General features: G+C 31.8%; 1 protein-coding gene across 3 annotated transcripts in view; it reads right to left on the bottom strand.

Moving 5' to 3' along the window:
- Positions 1–22,099, bottom strand: part of ATPCL (ATP-citrate synthase) — a 116,837-nt gene that overhangs the window by 68,041 nt on the left and 26,697 nt on the right. The window contains exons 1-3 of one of the 3 annotated variants that reach the window (XM_035353070.2): positions 14,859–15,027; positions 13,013–13,179; positions 6,208–6,330 (exon numbers count right to left, since the gene is read on the bottom strand). In XM_035353070.2, coding sequence (XP_035208961.1) covers positions 6,208–6,330; positions 13,013–13,165 — 276 coding nt within the window. In that variant the 5' untranslated portion in view covers positions 13,166–13,179; positions 14,859–15,027. Of the gene's footprint in view, positions 1–6,207; positions 6,331–13,012; positions 13,180–14,707; positions 14,728–14,858; positions 15,028–22,099 lie in introns of those variants that run through there. The other 2 variants (XM_035353073.1, XM_035353069.2) reach the window with 2 other exon arrangements.

The following is a 22,099-nucleotide window of genomic DNA, read 5'->3' as shown; positions in this document are numbered from 1 at the left end:
AGTTTGTATTAAAACTATGACGAAACCATGGGTGCACAAAAATGAATACAATGCAAACAGTATGGAATCAAACAAAAAAGGCTTTATTGAACTCGCAGTATCGTTACACGACTGTCTGTACAAGAGGAAGAGCAACAATCAGATATTCTATTCCTTAGCATGGGGTATGCCCTCCCATTACTGCAATGGTTGCTTTGCACCGTCTCTCCATACTCAGCACCAGACTATCCAACAGATCTTGAGGTAAGAGTGCCCATTCCTCAACCACCATCTGTTTCAGTTGTTCGGTGTTCCCGGAGAATGTAATCTTGCCACAAGTCATCTCCCCAAAGCATCCCTCACATGTTTTATTAAACTTAAATCAGGGGAGTATGCTGGCCAATCCTTTCGAATCATATCTTCACTTTTCAGTAGCTTCTGAACAGCATCAGCCTGGTGCAGCTGTGCATTGTCATCCATAAAATCAGTCTGCTCCAATTGCACCACAGAACAGACGCGTATGGAAAAGGATAACCTCCTGACAATAAAGATCTCCGGTTACAGACACTCTGTCGTAAATAGGGAGCTCTGTGAGCCCGTTCAGCATAATGTGTCTCCAGACAAAATCTCCAGGACCACCATAACGGTTTCTTTCCGTGATGTTACTGGAATGAAACCATTACTGGGATGAAACCGACCTCTCTCCAAATCAGTTAGCATTAAGAACTGCTTGTGGCACTCATCCATAAAGAGGAACTACTCCATTGATGAGATGCACAGCTTTCGTGCTTCTTGCACCATTCTAAACGGTGTCGTCGATGGCCAACTTTCAAAGGGATGCAGCATTAAGGATGGCGGGCGAATAGGCTACCTTTGTGAGGGCGTCTCGACACAATAAACCACACTTGTCGCCCCGTTGCTGTATACAGTTGTTGAGCTATGGCGCCTGTTGACTGGTTCGGGCTCTTTTTTCCTGCAAGATGATATATCGGTCATCCACTGCAGTTGTTTTTCTGGGACAGCCACCACCAACCTTTCTAACAGCTGTACTTATGGTTTGGAAGGTTTTCCAAGTGCGCGAAACGACAGTTTTGTTCATACCAAACTCTTCAACTACATTGGTCACACTACGCTCCTTCTGCAGCTTTTCGATCATTCTTCCAGGTGTGAAGTCATCCAGGTGATTTCTTCTAGCCATATTTCACGAAAGGACCCACTTGCACTTGCAGTAAATGTCTTTAATAGCGTCTAAGTCCTTCCTTTTATTGTAGACTTAAGTTGAGCCCGTCGACCTCACGTGTTTTGCGTACGCTCACGTTGCCTGTGATGTTTTGTTCCTGACATTTGCATACGTATGAACTTTGTACTGAATTGCATGTTCATTATACTCATCGCAAGAACTTTTTTTCTGCAATTTCATGGCTATATGATTAACATTTATATCGTTGCTTAAGTTTTGCACACCAGTGTAATATTTAGCTTTTCAACTAAACTGTCTATTCACAGCCAGGTCACCAAAGAAAGTGTAATGACACATATTTAGTTTGGTCACTGACATTCTTTCATAAGAATTCACTGTTTTTGTACTTAACATTAGTTTTTCATTCTTCCTATACTTAATAATGATTAAAACTGATACATGTTCACTCCATAAATTTCAATGTTAACAATATGTCACTTAAAAATAGAATGATTAAGGTGCATGCTCTTAACAGCCAATACAGTTTCTCATGTTACAGTCTATGAAACAATGCTCAATAACTGCAAGAAAAAGACTTCTAAATAAACTTTCAGACATCGATGAGCCAGTCACTGAATACACTACGAAAGACGTCAGAAAACTTACCAAATTTTAAAACATATAACCCAAATTCAACAAATTTTAGTTTTCAATTGCCATAAAAGCTAATAAAACTAAAGCTCTGGTTGATTCCTATAAAACCCTCCTCATACATAAAGATGTACATTCTGAAATGTTTGAAAGAAAATATGAAAGACAAAAGAAAAATTACATTACGTCCAAAAGGGCAACTTTTTTGTAACATTTTGCATTTACTATTATTTATTAAATATCATGTTCTTTGCACTAAAACCACAAAATTCAATTCAACAGCAATACTGCAAAATAATTTCAAAATGAGCATATCATTAGAATTTCCGATACACAGTCTTGCATGCTGGAGACAAATTGTCCCCCTCCCTGTACACTGTTTCCATTGCTCGCTTTGAAATCGTTGACTTTGTTAATCTAAAATTTGTTCAAGTGTTACAAATATGAAATCGATAATAAAACAAATTCCAAATTAAGGCTTCCAGATACCCAAAATTCAGTGGAGGATTATGTTATTCAAAAATTGATGGTTCTAGGTACCATTGTTTTGCAATAATGCGAGACATCTATGTAGATTTTTCATTATTTAAGTTCTTTAAATATAACACAGGGCAATAATTTTTATAATAAATTTATACAAAATTATTTGATAATAAATTTGTCAAATTAAGGCTTCCAGATACCCAAAATTCAGTGGAGGATTATGTTATTCAAAAATTGATGGTTCTAGGTACCATTGTTTTGCAATAATGCGAGACATCTATGTAGATTTTTCATTATTTAAGTTCTTTAAATATAACACAGGGCAATAATATTTAGTGGCAACAATTTGAAAAGTGAAATGTAGATTTATAGTTTTCAACGCAAAATGCCAAAACAAAATTAATAGCCCTTCTGGACTAACGCTCTTTGGGCTAACAATGAAGCAAAACATTTAATTTATGTCATTCAGTACATGGATCAAAGCAATAATGAAGGTATATTGGCATGTTCCAAAATATCTTAAAAATCACCACCCCCAAATCTTTCAAATCATCTATCTGATCTGGCAAGTAATAGATCAAAACAATTATTTTGATAATAAATTTGTCTTGATCTATTCATAACTGATCTTGAATATTTGCAACATATAATAAAAAACAAATAGTGAAATCAGCAGTTATCAGCCTTTTGACTAACACGAACCATCTAAGCAAAAATTGAAAACTTTTAGTACCACCACTCTTGAACAAAGTTCAGATTGCATAAAATTTAAGAATGTTAGAGAAAAAACTCAATCAGGATGTTGGGCTTTAATTTTTGAATTTAAATGTTAAAAATACTTTGCTTCTTTGCATATCACCTATTTTTCTCTCGAGTACCACCGGTTGAGAACCCCTGCACTATATTTTATATGAATTTATCATTTGTTATAATTTAATATATGCTGAAAAAGTCTTGAGACTATATTGAGAAATAGGATTACATTTAAAAAGATCTTTTATATATCAATAAATCTGCAAACTGAAATTTAAAATACTTTTAAACATGGCACCACATATGCTGTCATAAAAAAGAACTTGAAACTGAAATATTTCAATTGTTTCCTATAAAACTACATGTTCAGACATACTTCAGATTTATTTACTAACATTTTTTTAAATAAACTGATTACTTAAATGTTTTGAAACTGAATAATCTCATAATCCCACTACTACTACTTAAAGCAAAATTATGATAAGGAAGTTTTGCTAGTATCTGCATATTAAAAAATTTAGGTAGTGTTAATCTCCCTGGTAATAAAAAGTACTACTATCTAGAGAATTGAATGAACATATGGTGGTGATAACTGTTGTTTGTCCATTTCATTCATAAAGGAAAGAAAACTTTAGTGGACTGCAAGTTTATTCTAAAATTACACTTAAGTAATTTCAGATAATGGTTACCGTATTATTTTTGATATCATGTATCCTTTAAAAATATAAAACAGAACTGCAAGTTTATTCTAAAATTACACTTAAGTAATTTCAGATAATGGTTACCATATCATTTTTGAAATCTTATATCCTTTAAAAATATAAAACAGGAAATTCACGTTATACAATGAGGATAAAAGCAATGTCTTAACATACAAATGCAGACTCTGAATGCCATTAAATCTGATAAGCAAGGCCACATAATTGAGAAAATTTCTGAAGATGAAAAGAAAGGATGTACACATTGTGGAAACAGGATAATAACCACAGAAAACACATATGAATTCTTAATGCATGTGAAATGTCTCACAGACTTTCAAACAACATGAATAAGGAGTTGTAATAATGTGGAATTTTCACAACATTTTAAAGCTTGAAAAGTTATACTTTTAATTTTGCACAACAAAAAATATGTAATTTTGCATAACAAAAAACATGTTATCTGACTAGAAAAAGTATAAAATCAGTTTCATATTGATTTTTCAATTCAATTTTTCATATTGTTTTGGCAGGGAATGAGCAGTTTTCAGCAATATAATATATATTTTCATTTAATGTTTTTATTACTTGATCCATTACAAAAAGTCATATGAAGGTTATTTATCTACCTAAGTGGAAATATGCCTTCATGGAGAACTTTATGCGAAAAACTGGATCATATTCATGTTGCAAGGAAGAAAAACAATCAAAACTGCTATGCAATCAGCCCATTCATCTGAATTTGTACATATGTTGTTCTCACTTGAGTTCCACAGTCTCATCTACTTGGTTATTAGTAGGATTTATTATTAACACATTGACTGCCGTGGGGGTCACCGGTGACTGGCACTCGATTTGGCTACAGCGCCGTGGTTGCCACCGGTGACCGGTGACGCAACTAATAGTAAAATACACAATTAGAGTAAATATCGATATTGATAAATTTTTAAATAGTACCATTGTTGCTATAATGGTTTGAAGAATAATAAATTCTAAAAATTTTAATTATAAATTACAATAATGGTCCACACTGCCTTGGGGGTCTCTGGTGACCCGCACCACGAAAAATGCATTAAGCACGATTATATAACTCATCTGTAGATAATATTTCAACATAATATACATCGCATAATAAAAATTTCAAGTTGGCGTCATGAGCAAAGCACGCAAAATGTGTGCGGCAGTCAACGTGTTAAAAAGATACTTATGTATTATACTGTGGATCATAAAACTGATGAAACTGTCTTCAAGCAATGCAATTCAGCATGAAATCACAACATACTCAGGAGTGTTGAACTTTCATTTGATGCAACCCCAATTGATTTCTGGTAAGATGCCTTTTGCTTTTAATGAACAAAGATATAAATTAACTGTTATTGCTGTATTTTTTCTTCCTTTTTTGGGGGGGGGTATGGAAAGATAAAAAGAGCTTGAGTTATGCAAAACGACATTTGTGATTGCACTTTGGTTCGCTTTACAGCTGTTAAAGAGAGCCGACATTTGCTGAACAGGGAAGAAAGAGTTGGCTATGGCAAACAAAACAGTACTAAATTAGAACATTCACCTTAGGAAGTTTGTACTCGGTGTTCTAAAGAGAACTAGTGGAAAATGAAGGAGGTCAAATTTTTTCATAGAAGTGGCCGAGGAATTGTAAGAGCCTAACGAATGTTTTATTATATGAGCTGCACAAAAGTGTGGCTTAGAATTCCAGAGGCATGATTGGTCCAATTTTGTCAAGATCTCTACCAACTTCAATGATTCAGTGATAGTCAACTTTCAGAGTTGGCTAGATAACAAGTAAGTAACACTGGCTATGAATATTTAAAACTTATATGAACAAGCATAATTTCTGTAGGAAATAACCAACTCATTTAGACTTTTTTAGGTGGTATTATTAAATTCATGATGAACACATACATTGCTACCTTTTTGTTTGCCCTCTCATGTTGAGTACATCATGTAAATGTAAAGTCTATCAGATGCTCCCTTCATGATATTGCAATTTTAAAGAGCAATAATGAATTTTATGTAAAATTAGACATACATAGTTTCCAAATCTAACATTACGTCATGAAATAAAGGATAAGTTTTGAAAGAAAGTCAAAAAATACAAAGTTTGCTACTCTTAGATAATTGAAGTGTAGAAAATACAATGAATATACTAAGAGATGCACACCTCAAAATGTTACCCCAGAGTTTAATCATACTCAGTAAGTTATCCATTAAGTATATTTTAAATGTGGAGTACGCTATTTTAAAATGTATACAGAAGACAACTGATAGAAATAAAAAGCTAACAAAGCAGTATATTAATTTTATATTCTACAACAATTTCATTATATTATGTCATTTCCCCTGGAAGAAACATTTTACAGGTAATACTTCAATTGAACACAGCTTCACAATGTATAATAATTTAATATAAAACATAAGGTATAAGGATTTATAAAATACTTTAATTACCTTAACATATTTATTCATTCGTTCATCAATCCATGCTCTGACACCAGAAAGGTCTGCATTGACTTTTATCAATCCAAGTTTACCCCTGCGTTTAATTAGCTGATCTGGCTTCACAACCAATTTCTGCAAACAAGAATAAAAGGAGTCAATTTTAATGATTGAAACTACTGATCAAAGATTTAAGCAGAGATTGCTCCAAGAGTTTATTAGCAAAGTCTGATACTACACACTTTAACACAATTAAAAAATACACTAGATGTTTTAAATTATAGACAATAGAAAATATTATTTTTCAATTAATTTTTATTTTAAATTTCATTCACCCATCACAGCTATTATATGATGAAAATAAAATTACTAAAATGCAAGCAGAATAATTTATAATACATGACAAATCAATTTCATGCTATCAAAAATATCAATTTGCATCAATTAATAAATAGAAATAAAAAAATACTGAAACTAAGTATGAAGAAAATATATGGAGGTCAAACAAAAGTTAAAACTCTACTTGTGAATTTATACTTAATACAATTACATCTCCCTGGAACATTAAAACTTTTTGCAATATCTATACCACTGCTGCATTTATTCATCTAAATTCCAACTCAAATCATAACATACGAAATCGTTTATTTGCTGATTAATGAACAATTACACGTATAAAATATTAAGATAGCTTAACTATTGTTCTATTATTTACAATCCGACTTAGTGTGCTTTCATGAATACATTTTATATTATAATAATAAAATTAAAATTACATCAATAAAGGGACTCATGTTCAAACAGAATTACATTTCTAATAGTCATAGTTATTACTAAAATTCAAAATTTTAAATTAGTTATGTATAACATTACACGTAAAAGCTGAAATGAAGAAATACTAAATAATGTTAAGTTTAGCAACCATGACACTACAAGCCAAGATGACATGAATAAGGGGGGGACTCAAAATAAAAGATTATATTCAAACTGAAATGCAGATTTTATAAAAAAAAAAAAAAATATGTATTTTACAGAACCATATCAATCTCTCTCAAAATGCAGAAATTTTCTGCAAAATCGGTACAGATCAGGAACTGTATTTTGTCCAATTTTAAATTTCAAATTGATATTTCTCTTTCATATTACAATTAGGATATCTGATATTTATATCTATAATGGATTAAATCTAACTTTTATTACATTTAAAGCTACACCAAAATTATCTGACTGTCAATTGACATTTCCTTTATATACTTTTGGATATACCAAAAGATCTAATAATTGGATCATAGATAAAAATCACATAATGCAATTATAATTACATCACTCTGGAACAAACAATGCCATTCCATATACTATTACACTTAATGCTAATGATGCTGCATCATATTTATTAAAAGCTGCATCATATTTACATCAGACGAAAAGTTTTAAGATTAATCATTATTAAGATATTCAGTTAGCAAGAAAGTAATTTCGGTTTGCATTAATACATATGTTATGGTCATTTTGTTATTCTTCTGTCAATCTTATCGTTTTTGTTATTTTGAGATTTGGCAGCGAACAATTTTTGGTTGCTAGAGAAACACATTCTATGTACTTTTGTTTACAACTGTTAGTTTACTGTCAGTTTTAACATGAATTGAAAAAATAAACAATTGACATATTTTAAGTTTTTATTTTCATAAAGGCAAGAAAGCGACTGAGGCTCATGAAGAGATAGGTTAAGTTTAGGGTGTTGAATGCTTACATGGTAAAAGTATAGTTTAGGGTACCCCTTGGCGATTTTTGGCGGTACATGGATACAGATTTTGTACAATTCTTTGACTCGTTATTTTGGCTTGCGAAGCGGCGGTTTTTGCTAGCCAAAATAACAAGTTCAAACAATTGCACAAACTCGGTATCCATATACACATCGACTTATTTTCACTTAAAAAAAAAAAAAAAAAAAGAATTGCACAAAAATGGCATTGCGCACTCCTTTGACTTTATCCATGTACACGTCGACCTATTTTCACTTAAAAAAATCCCATAATTGCACAAACTTGCATTGCGCACTCCCTTTAATTTGTCCATGTACACATCGATATATTTTCACTTAAAAAGTCAAAGGAGCATCAAAGTCTACAATATAGGCAAACAAAAATACATAATCTCAATATAATACATTTTAAACCAAACAATAAAATAACATAAAAAAGGAAAAACATGTTATACATTTAAGCACTACCAAAAGCAAATATTCACCTACCATGATTTTCGAGTTCGCTTCGTACACCAGAGCCACGTAAAAAATCAAAATATCAATCATACTCAAATGACTTTTTTCAAACCAGGTACTCTTTCTGATCGAACGTTTCACATAGCAACATCTGAACCTTTCTTCCTACAAACCCATTCAAATCCATCTAAACAGTTTTAACGCACACCACAAAAACGCTTACAAAACATCCTATGATTCAAAATTTCCCAGAATCATGCACCCGATTACGTCACAATAGGGTTTCCATAACATTCAACTAGTCAGGCTACCATTAATGAAACAACAACTTGGCAATAAATCAAACAACAACTTCACCATAATACAAGAGGTACCTTAAAGTCTACTCTACCCGCTTACATTACTTCTATGAGCGTTTCTGGTATTCAATTCATCACAGTCAGAACAGTTCCACTTATGCCGCAAGCAACATGTGTTTCGCATGTTTTGTTCTAGCTGTCATGATTTAGTTACCATAGAGGCTTCAGGTGAAATTAATACTGGAGCTGGGACCCGAGAACATGCATCAGAACTGGTTTAACAAAATATTCGTTCTGGAGATTTTTTTACTTGAAGATGAACAATGTTCTGGCTGACCTTCTGAAGTTGACGAGAAGAAAATTAAAGCCATAATTAAAGCAAATCATCATATAACTGTGTAAGAGACTGCAAAAACATTAAATGTGCCATATACAACAATTAAACATAAAATAAGATGTCTTGGATTCATTAAGAAGCTTGATATTTGGGTTCCACATGAATTTAAAGAAATTCACTTAACACAATGAATCAACATTTACAATACACATTTTAAATGTAATGCAATTGACCTTTTTTTGAAACAAAATATCACTGGTGATAAAAAATGAATCATGTACAATAGTAATCGAAAAATATCATGATCCAGGCATGATGAATCAGTACATCTTACCAAAAGCTAAACTGCATCAGAAAAAGATTACACTGTCAATCTGATGTGCAAAGGTGATGCATATTTTAAGCTACTTCCAAGTAAACCAAACAAGCAACTCGGATGTTTACTACAGAAACAACTTCTGAAATTTGAGGAGTCAATCAAAAAGAAAAAGGCAAGAATTGGCAAATCACAAAGGAATTGTGTTCCACCACAACAATGCAAAGCTTTACATGCCTTTAGCAACAAGTATGAAATTACTGGAACTTGGTTGGGAAGTGATGTTGTATCTCCCACATAGCTCTGACTTTGCACCATCAGATTATCATTTATTTTGAAGTTTACAAAACTTCTTAAATGGGAAAACATTTCAGTAATAACAATGACCTCAGATCACACTTGGTTGAGATTTTTTAACAATAAAGATCAGAAGTTCTATCAGCGAGGAAGCATGAAGTTACCAGAAAGATGACAAAAGGTTATCAAACAATATGGAAGATTAATGTTATTTTTTTGTACAGAAAAAGTTTAGTTTTATTTCACGCTAAAATACAAAATTACTTTCTTGCCAACCATATATTATTCAATGTTACTGATTATTCAGTGTTAAAAAAGAACTACAAAAATCAAACTTTAATCAAAGATATTTTCGTTCTTAAGTTTATGTTATCCAAGGATATGAAACTGAATACTAAAACTTTAAAATAAAATTATGTAAACTAAACCCTGCAATGTTACAATTTTTTTTCCTATCCCAGCTGTGTAAATCACACAATTTCTATACAATTACAGCTAATATACTCTTGCAGATTAAATCACTTGAAAAATGTTTTCTAGTTATCAAAAATATATTATAAAAAGTAATACACTGAATTTTAAGAAATATTAGTTTTTAATAATAAATATAACCCATATCAAATATTTAACAAATTTTTGTTCCCCCAAGGTCATAAAAGAGAAAACTAAAATAAAAAGTACATCATATAAATTAAACTCTGCAAGTTAAGGACCATTTCCATTAGTGCAGTGCAAACGTATACTGTCTCATGAGGAAACACATTCGAAAAATGGATGACCGTTCACACTATTGTGTTGGGTTTGCACTTCCCGAAGTTCGGTGATCAATTGTATTTACTGCCATTAGATGTCTTTGCTTCGCCATCTGAGTAAGTTTTAAATTCATATTCTCAATTTATTTTGTTTTACTTTCAATTTTAAATTCAATGAAAAGGTCTTTTTTCCTTTGCATGGAGGAGGACTTCAAAATTTTGTGGACGAACTGTCAGATTTAAAACTTTACAACAGTTTAGCTTATTTTGAATACAGAAATGCAAAGGTTTTCAAATAGGAAGAGGATTGTAATTAGGTCTGATGTATCCTCTTGATAATGTTACATCAGATCTAATTGAAGTCATTCCTTTTCTTTCTTTATTTTTTGAAGTATATATTATTTTTAGGCTTTAATTTTATAATCCTTTAATTCTCATTTTGTATTTATTAGATTTTTTGAAATTTATTTGAATTTCACTCCTTTTTGGTCTTTGTGTAGAATTGGTTCTAAATTTTACTTTTTGTCTACACTATAACTCTATCAATCTTCAGCAGCATACTGCTCAAAAATACTTTGAACAATTTTTTTTTAATAAAAACTTTTTGTGATATTCAAAATTAATGATATGCTTATAAATATGTGCAAAATGAGAAATGTATTAATACAAAAATACAAATTTAGCAGACTTACTAATGCAATATAATATTTTATCAGGTATCAAATTTAATTTCCACAGAACATTATTAACTTTTTACCTTCTAACAAAACCTGCAAATGCCATATTTCATTTGCTATAGTGGTTTAAGATTGTCAGAAGTTCATTTTCTCTAAAAGTAAATATGTATGCAGAACTAGAACAGAAAAGCAACTGGCAGGAAAAATTTTATTAATTCATGAACTTAAATTATATACTATTTTATGCCTGAAGTTCTTAACACTGATCACTGTGCTCTATGTAAACTAGCACTGTAGGTTTTTTTTTTTTTTTTTTTTTTTTTTTTTTTTATCTAAATGCAGTTGATTGCTGTCTTTTTCAATATTTAGATTTTTTGCTATGTCTACATTTTTTTTTTAAGTTCAGAAAAGTAATTTTTAACAAAATATTCTTTCCTCAAAGTCCACTGCTTTTTTCTGCCGCTATTTTTTATTTTCATTGCCTGATTGCTTCTGTTTTACAATGTGACACCAATACTTCTGTAAACGTATGGATAGAAGTTGAACGTTGTTTAAATCCATGCAGTCTTTCGTCACCATATCAAAGATATCAAAATCAGTTCATTTCCTGAGAGAAGAATCGCATATGCAGAGCATTCATACTGCATTAATGAAAATGGGGCTTTACTCTGAGGTTATGATCCTTTTAAATGTATTTATAATTATTTCACTGAGGCAATGTGTTGATAAGGCAACTTTGCTGCCAAATGTATAATCAATGATCTACAGTTTTATGTTATAAAGTGTATTTCTTTTGGATGCATTAGAATTATGTGGAGCTTTTACTTTCAAATAAAGCACCCAGAAATGACAGTAAACCTTTTGAGAACAAGATGGAAGTTTTATAGATGTAACTTTGGTGACAGAAACACCTGCAAACGTATTTTGCCATTGTACTCATGGCACCCACCTTATAGGCATCTGCAACATATGTAGCACAATCCACAAGAGGTTAATAAAGGCAAAATATTCAGCTAATGCGAGAAAAATTATTGCCAAATATTTTTTCCAACTCATTTCTGTTCTTGGTTAAAATTCCAAGAAAAATACCCTTTCTTGTTTTTTAAATTTGAAATTCTTAAGATTCAGATTTAAATGAAAAGAAAAATTAGCTACAGTGAATTATTGAAAGACATCAAATTACATGATTTTATTCTGGTAACCCTTTTTGGAGGGAAGCGAGAGGATTACTTGAATCAGTAGGATATTTCTCTCTTGTATATACGTTTTCCGTTGTTGATTACTATTTGTTATTTTTAATAAAGCCCTTTTTTATGACTGAAAAGAGAACCCCTCTTATTTTCATTACAAAGAGTGTTTTGGGAGCATAAGCAGAAGTTTCAAACTTTCTTGGGTGCTGGTGTGCTATGCTAAAACTGCATATGATGCTGAGTTTGAGCTACTCTCATACATATTTCTCATGTTTCATCTTCTCATACGCACACATGGAAACCAAAACTGAAAAAAAAATACAAAAAAATTTCTTGAAAAATGTTTTATTTTTTAACAATATATTTTTAATAATTCAAAATTGAATTTTAAATTGGAGAAGTATGTTTTCTTTTGACATATTGATAATGTTTGCCGACTTATGATTAATACTGATTTTTTTAAAAAGTTGCAAAAATTGCCATCTTGCACCTGATAAGCATATTTTATCTCAAATTTACCTTAAATACCACATGTACAAATAATACCTTAAATATCACATCTAAGAATAATAAATAAAAACTAAATTTTTAAAAATTTTTCAGTGAAAAGGATCAAGAAGAAATGTTCCCTGATTACGCTTTCTTTCCACATTCATACAACTTTTTACAAAAGATCAGAAATTAATTTGAAGCAGATGTTTAAATAACAAACTATTAAGATTATTTACCTCCCTCAGAAGCCATGGGTTGTCTTCCACAATTTTTTGCCAATCGCTGTTTTCATTAACTTCAGCAAATCGGCATTTAACTACAGCTCCTGTACATAAGAATCTGTTTAAAAGCTCCTTTCCAGTTGCTTCTCGAATAGCTTTTGCAGACATCTTCCAGGAAGGAACTGAAATATTTATGACAAAATATAACATAACGAAAACTGCTCAGTAAACAGCAACGAAGAAAAAAGAGCATTTCACATACAGTCATAAATTTTATAAACATTTACAGAAAAGATTATGATGACTTAAGGAATAATCAATTTTATAGGTACCCATAGATATTACCTAAGTACTTGGTATATTAAAATAGCTCATAAATATTCTTATTAAGCATCTAAATACTACTATAAAATAATATATCATATTAGAAATTCTTGAAAAGATAATTAAAAAAGTGCAATTTTGAATAGGCATTTAATTGCTTTTGTAAAATTATACATCATTTTAAGTATGGACAATTTAATTGCAACAAAATTTTCATAATCTTCATATTTCTTAAAGTGTTTGCAAAATTAGTAAAATTTAATTATTATATATATTTATCATGCAAATATATGGCCATAAAACTACTCAATGTTTACAAAATTTACTTTACTAGAAAACGAAGGGAGAAATATGTATGCATGTGTGTGTGTGTGCCCAGCAATAATAATAATCATTTTATTTGCTTGCAATTGAATTTACATAAAATAAAAATTGAATTTACTTTATATGGATGATATATTGTATTAGTAATATTAGTGTTTGTGTTTAGAAATTTCAAAATTAAGATTATTAATTATTTAAGTTAAGCAGTACATTGTTATATTAAACTAAATCATCTAGAGATAAAAATTAAATCAGAAATGTAATTAACAAACTAACAAGAGCACAAAGTAAAACTGAAAGAAAAACAAAACTAAAAATTAACAGAAATATAATATAAGAAAAGTCGAAATGTTTAAGGAGAAGCTGTTAATGACAACATTTCTAGATGATTATAAAAACAAAAATGCCAAAAAAAAATTTTTTTAATCATAAGAAAACTTATGTGTTACATCATTTCAACAACAATATTAAAATTAAATATCTGCTTATTTAGAAAATAATTTTAAATAGACTATCAATTACGAAAATGCATTTTAAGTTCATTTAAATGCCTAAGTACAAGAAAGATTTTTTCTACTGAAATAAATTATAAATTTAAGTATTTTAATGAAATACATTTTAAAATCCGTTTAACAAGAAGCATATATAGAATTCATAACAAACACGATAAAAAATTATGAAATAAGAATTCTACAGCTCACTAATGTAGAAATGCTAAATGCATAATTCCACATTTAAATATAACAGTTTAAAGATTTAACGTAAATAACCCAGTTATAACTGAGAAAATTTAATTTAAAATTAGCTACATATTTTAATAGGAGGATATAATAAGAAGTTTTATTATAATAATTTTCATATAACTACCATTAAAACATTTAATTTAAAAGATGACACTTCAAAATGTAAAACACTTAAATAAACGGAAGAAAAATTTTGTACTTCCCGATAAGTCTAATGGAATTCAATTATTGTACAACTTCAAAAGATTTATAAGGTTATAAGTTCCTGAAAATGGCAAGTTTTACAAATAGGAATTAAAAATGAATGTTTCTGGCATACACAGAACTTAAATGCAGACGACACAATATAACGCGTTGCTAAGGTAAAGAGAATTATTGTGCAATTGCATCACCCCACGATCAGACCATGGGCTTTCCACACGTCTCTTTCACAGTAAATTTCATGAATCTAGAAATTTAAATGCCCGTACCTTAGATATGAAATATCGCAAAAGGTGATTCAAAAGCCGGAGATGACGAACTAGTCAAACTTATTCACGGGGCCACATCGCATTCTACACGTGTACAGATACTTTAAAAACGCTTCAGGGATCTCGCTGAATACAAAGTAGTCACACCGGCATATAACCTCAGGGAAGTCAGGAACGATTACAGAAATTGGCAAGCGTCCAAAAATTTGTTTCGTGGTCCATCAGTCTGCAAAAGTGCCATCTAACGGCATGCAAAATAACAAGTATCTAATTTACAGTCTTTCAAACAAAATTTAAATCGCTAAATTTAATTTTCAATAATCCATTGAATTTTATCGTGCAGGTATACCCTTTTTATTTTTCTAATCTACAAGGTAATTATAATTAAAGTTCTACTTTCAAAATGCTGTGAAAAAGAACCACTAGTCAGGATAATCTGAAACTTGACCCGGATATACGCAAAAATGGGAATTTTTCTGGCAAACGAAAAAAAAAAAAAAATTACTTCAAAAATTTATCAATAGAAGACGATGTAGTATTTGTCATAATATGCTGATTAAAATACATGGCACACGCACCGCATATATGATTTAATTAAAATACGGAGTATATGAAGTTACTGTTATTCAGCTTTTGAGAAGCTCATCAATAAGGCTACTATATCTTTAATAGCTCTACTTGTCACATTCTGTCAATGAAGGATCGGGCTCTGCTTGTGAAGCTTTTTCTACAAGAAGAGTGAGCTTCAATTATCGTGACGAAGTCCCGGACATTAACTGATTTGAGATGCGGACATTAATTAAACATGCGGAATTGAGATGCGGAAGTAAACATTGCAGGTCTAATGCTTGCAATGTTCACTTCCCATCCGAGCAAGAAATTATAGGGTGACAGTTTGTTGTGCTAACAGATCATAACTCCTGAACATGTGTAACTTTGAATGTACATTGTAAGGAGTTTCGTAAAGCTTTACAAACAGTGCTTAAGGCATCTCTAAAGAATTCTCTTTGCACTATGCATTCCCACTCTACTTCTGGTCTCTTCTTACAATTCTATAACCACATCTTTCTCTGACGTCTAAGCGATTATTTCCTCCCTCTTCTAGATCTCATGTCAAATGAGCCGGTCTCTTCGAATTTATGAATTATCTTCCTTAGGCCCTTGACAGATATCGGATGCACCTCACGTCTTTTTACTGGCATATTATGATCAGTAAACATAAAATTTTGAACCCTTTTCTTCTTCCCATTCTTCCGGTTATATTCTGAGCAAATTGCAGGATATTCTAACGGGTAGTTTTTTCCTCTTTAGCCTTTTTTTTTTTTTTTTTTAAGTGGAACTTTAATTACAGTAACCGTGTACTTGGATTTTTCTTCACCCCTTTCAAATTTATTTCTCCCTTTTAGTTGGAGTAAACAATTTTTCCATTTACAAGCTATGTCAAAATTAAACTCAGTTAACTCTAGTAATTCAAAGCTATCTGCAGCTAACGCCCGAAACGACTGTGCCGGAAGCTAATGTCCGAAGATGCAATTGACTTTCGATGTGACTGTGTTCCACGATGATAGACTAAATTACTACATACGAGAAGGGATTCTTAACCGTCCTTCAGAGCTCACAAAATGATGGGCTAACCCTTTGAACGAGAAAAGACCGTTTTTTCGGTAATTTCTGGCTGTCCTATCGTTTGATGAACATTGTGCCGACTTTAATGATCAGCTATAAATATGCTTGTAGCTGGAAGATTAAAAATGGTTGTTCATTATTTGTAACCGCATATCCAATATCATGAATGCCAGAAGGATTACTGAATATTAATATTCGTTTAGGTTGATATTTGAAGTACTCAAAAAATGGTTAAGCAATTGATTGCTTAGAGTAGCGTGTAAGTCCCTGTACTTGATAGATGAGGACGCTACAGAGAAGAGAGCGACGACTTTTTATGTGAAGTAAAGAATAGCGGAAAGAGCAGTCACATTCAGGAGAAGCATCAGACAGAGACTAAAAAGTTTTAGTTTCAATAGATATTCTTATTGAGTGACTGGATAAGCAATGTCTGCGCTGCTGTTTTATTCCGGCCTGTATTGCAGCATTGGCTGCACTTCGGGAGATCTCATCAAAAGCATTAATTTTGAAATGACCCTGTTTAAATTGATATGTTATAAAAATAGTTACAATTTTCAGGACAGACGAGAAAAATACGCAAAATAAAATGTAGAATGAAAGGGGCTATTGCTAATTAAATTTAGAGGTTTGCTTTCAGAATTTCTCTCTCTCTCTCTCTCTCTCTCACACACACACACACACACACACATATATATATTATAATAAATAGTAAAATAGGGAAAAAAATGAAAGTTTTCAGATTTTATATTACCCCCAAACAACGGCCGAATTTTTTTTTTTTTCCATTTACAGACGCATACATGTTTCCAGAGCATTTGGGTTAATCCCACATTAGGTTAAAAATATTTAAAAACAGCACATCTTTAGAATTAGTCTCGTGCGCTGGAGATAAAAATGTTTTACTCCCTACAGTGCTGCCGCTGTTCGCTTTGGAGCTGTTAGTTTTTTAATCAAAAATTCATTGATGTTTTACAAAATATGAAATAGTCAATGAAACAAATTCTAAATTCGTATTTCCAGGTGCCCATGTTCGGGTGGAGGACTATCTTATTCAAAATTTGATGACTCTATGTTTTTTCACAATGCGAGAAACATACATACATTCATGAAGGTTCTTCTTTATTTAGTTTCTTTAAATATAATACAGGGCGATAATATTTTCTGGCAACAATTTGAAAAGTGATACAGCTATTTATAATGATTCGACGCAAAATGCCGTTTAGAGATTAATAGCCCTTCTGAGCTAACGCTTATATGGGGTAATAGTTAACACGTAACTCATAAAGATGGATTTCTTATTCACTATATTAAGTAAAAAGATAAAGGATATATAGAAAGAAAATACATGTAAAATGGAGGAAAGAAATTAAGATAGAAGAAAGGATGATTTAACGAAGATTAAATGAAAGGAAGATTAAAGGAAAGAGAAGAACGAAGAAAAGAAGAAGAACGGAAGAGAACTTCTTGAAGAAGAACGAAGGAATAAGTTTCAAACGTTTTTTACTAAGGACAAATTTCGACATTTTATAAAGAATTACTTACAAAGATACACTTCATGTACTACTTTAAGTACTACTTTAAGATTTTTATTTTTATTTATTTTTTTATATGGCACTATATGGCAATGTAAAAACCTTTGATTTATTAATAAATACTAGATGAGGGCGGACGTGGGCAGAACCTATTAATCGTAATGGTAGGAGGAATGGTGCCCACGTTTTCCGTTACTACTACTACTACTACTACTACTATATGGGGTAATAACTATTTTATTTGTATTTTCCGATTATTAAAGGCGATTATCAATTAAAATTATCAATCAAAAATTAAAGGCGATTATCATTCTCTATTAAGTTAATTATCCATGAAAACATAATCTTAATTTATATTTTCTCGTATGAAGAGATTCCAAATATTGCTTTGGTGAATAAACAAATTGAAAATCTATATGCCAAAAAAGATGTCCATATTCACTTTAACTGTTATGTTAAAAATTCACTATAGAGCATTGTAAAGTATCATATAATCCAAGAAACATTTGATCTGTTTTAAAAAATAGAATAGAACAATAACTTATATTTACTGTGTTCATGCGTGTAATCTGATTATTTACACAGTGCGGTGTATACCTATTATTTAGAATACTACAAGATCTTTGCCTCATCAAGTTGATTTTTGCACTGAATCTATACGTATGTATGTACTATGTTCGCCGCATTATGGAAAAACGACGGCACCTAGAGACACCAAATTGGGAACACTCCGTCGTATTCCACTTGGACGTGTGCCTCTTAAAACCCGAAATTTGAATTTTTTTTTATTTATTTCTCATTTTGGGAAATTTAAGCAACTTTTGATTGAAAACTCAGCAGTATAAAAGCTTTTTGTTGTTACTAACGTAAGATGCTTATGATTCGAATTTCTTCAGAAAACTAAAAGGTATAAAAGAAGTGTGTTGCCACTCGGCAAAAGGCAAAATATTTCAAAATTAAGCAGAAAAATGTGTTGCCTGCTGGCCGAATTCAAAAAGGTTTTTTTTTTTTTTTTTTTTTTTGTTTGTTTGTTTGTTTGTTTGTTTTGTCTTGTTACTTAGGCCCATATCACACGGCGTTTGTTTCACACGAACAACTGTTTCGGACAATATTTCTGACTGGTTTACTATTGAAAGAAAGACGTGCGACTTTTTCCTTTCTTTCGAAAAAAGTTGCAAGTTGTTCGTTTTCAACCAATCAGCTATCAGCGCCGAATGCTGTTAGCTTGTTTGTAATGGAGAACCAGTTTTCCCTGTGTTAATCCCAAAGCGAGCTGTGGTGATTTGCTGTTCTGACAAAGCAGAAAAATTGTTCCAAACAGTTGTTTTTTCGAAACAAACCGACGTGTGATAGCAGCCTTACGCGACAGCGTGTTGTTATTCAGCAAAGCGTCAATGCTTAATTTTTCTTTTAAATTAATTCTGTTGCTAGGTATCTTGAGGTTACAAATTAACAAACTAAAGTAGGATTTAAAATTAATGAACGTAAATTCATTTTAATCCTTATTAATTACTAGCTGGACCTGTAAAATTTACATTAGCTGGAATTATTAAAATCAGTATTAGTCCAAAGGGCGTTAGCCCCGAAGGACTGTTAATTTCGTTTTGGCATTTTGCGTTGGTTCACTATAAATGCCGGTTAATTTTTCAAATTGTTGCCACCAAATATTAGAGCCCTGTGTTATATTTAAAGAAATTAAATAATGGAGAATCTGCATAAGTGTATGTATGTTTCTCGAATTGTGATAAAACAACGGTACGTAGAGCCACAAAATTTTGAATAATGTAATCTTCCACTGAATATGGACATCTTTTACTAAATATGAAATAGATAATAATCTTACAAAATATGAAAGAGATAATAAAACAAATTCAAAATTTGCGCTTCGAGATGCCCATGTTTGGGGGTGAAACGTACACTATTCAAAACTGGATGGATCTAGGTATCTTTGTTTTTTCGCAATACAATACATACATTTATGAAGATTTTTCATTATTTAATTTCTCTAAACATAATACAGGTTCTAATATTTGGTAGCAACAATTTGAAAAGTAAACTGACGTTTATAGTGAACCAACGCAAAATGCCAAAATGAAATTTCCTTCTGTGCAAATTGCCCGTTTGGACTAAAAATACTTTATCCTTATCCGCGCTAGTATTGCCGGGATATCGCGCAAGGCGCGACTTGTCCGACTCTTGAAGCAAAGTCCAGGGGGCACATGACGGTAAGCATTCCTGACAAATCGGTAAAATCATTAAGGTGTTAAAACGGGGTGACCATGCATCACAGAGCCGAAGAAAAGCCAGAATACGGGATAAGCCAGATTCAGGAGCAGTGAGGTAAACTGTGGTGTATGTTTGCGTTGGTGTGCATAGAAAAACAAACTGTGGTGTTGCATAGAAAAACAAAGACAAGTCAAGACAAATAATACAAAACATAATTTAAGATTACGATGAGAATAACAACATATCTAAATACGAGGCTATATACAATATGTGACACGGTATGCAATCTCTACATATAATAAAACAAAGAGTCTCTGCGTGTGTGTGTCTTTCGTTCGCGCTGCCCGTAAGCTAATAGACCCACGGCTACGAAATTTGGTACATAGGTGCATCTAGAAAAGAACCAGTGCACCTCGAAGCGATTTTTTCGAATTCGAATTTTTTTTTTTTTTTTTTTTTTTTTTTTTTTTTTTAATTTTATGTTTTGTGACGAAATCGCGTCATTTTGAGACATAATGGGCTATAGGAAAGCGAGATTTTACTCTACGCACTCCATTTTCACATCGTCATGAAATGTAGGCACTTAGCTATTTTACAAACTTAAAATAAATTTCGTGTTTCAATAAATCGATTAAATACGAATTTATTTAACAAAGGGAGCTTAACACCTTTTCAACGGGATTTTTTCTAAAAACGTTTATGTTTAAAAATGTACAGTTTATTTTTCTTTGGTTTTTGAACACGTTAAACTTTCATCCTTGCGACTGGTTATACAAAAAGAATTTTGAAAAAATGATAATATTGATAAACTTTTTTGACATTTTGAATTGCACAAGAGTTCCTTGCTTCTACAACTGCATTTAGTTGTGGAACACTACACTTCCTTTTGCAGTGACAGCGTGTATAGCCTTGACCCCTACTTCTCGAATTAGCTGCAGCTACTTCTCTCTCTTCAGCGACATTACTCGAGAAGGAATCTCATCTACGGAAAGTAACTTTTTTTTACAAATTACGAACTGATTACGGGTATAAAGCTGCTTGAAGGTGTCATTTTTATTTGCTAGTTTATAAAAGCCGAAGTCTTATTCCAACAACAGCTGCCAACACATTTCGGCCATCTGTACGACCTCGGTCGACATCAGGGACTTGTATTCGTACGGTATCACCAATTTGAGCAGGAGAAAAAAATTTTTTGATATTCGTAACATTTTCGTTGCTTGCAGTAAAAGATTCTCTTACGCGGCTGATCTTTTTATAAAAATTAACTCGTGTTGTTCAGTGCAGGCTTGATACGAAGACGTGGTAGGTTGCAGGTCCTCCTCAATATTTTTCTTTGGAATATGGTTTTCGGTATGGCCACTGCTCAAATTTTCTTCAAAAGTATTAACAGTTTTTCCAAGCTGTTCATCGGTTTCAAAAGTATTAGCAATTTCTTAAGAGTTGTTCTTCGGTTTTGATATTTGCGATTTGTTCGCCATGCAAAAAAAGGCGATGCTATGCCTCTTCTTGGTTTAATGCCAAACATACTAGCTTCATAAGGAGTAATCAATCCCGGTGAGGAGAGATGTGTTTGAAAAATAAAAACAATTGTGTCCTCGTTTACTCGCAATTAATGCATTTAACTTTTCAAGAAAAGTTCACGATTCACTGAAGTATCCATTCAACATAAATTAGGGTGTTGATTAAAATAACAAAATTTAAGAAAACGTTGCGCGTACCATCAAACCTAGCATAAGACTGACAAACAGTGTTCCAGAGTATAACAAATACATGCTACATTACTTCAATCGCTGCAGAGCCATTTTATTTGGCGACAGAAAGTCGCCCGTCTGTTGAACTCGACTTCTCTTTTCGATC

This window comes from Stegodyphus dumicola, chromosome 3 (genome assembly GCF_044657685.1).
Source record: "Stegodyphus dumicola isolate Sdum_Otavi_A_Nest chromosome 3, ASM4465768v1".
Lineage (NCBI taxonomy): Eukaryota > Metazoa > Arthropoda > Arachnida > Araneae > Eresidae > Stegodyphus > Stegodyphus dumicola.
This window is presented reverse-complemented; position numbering and strand designations above follow the sequence as displayed.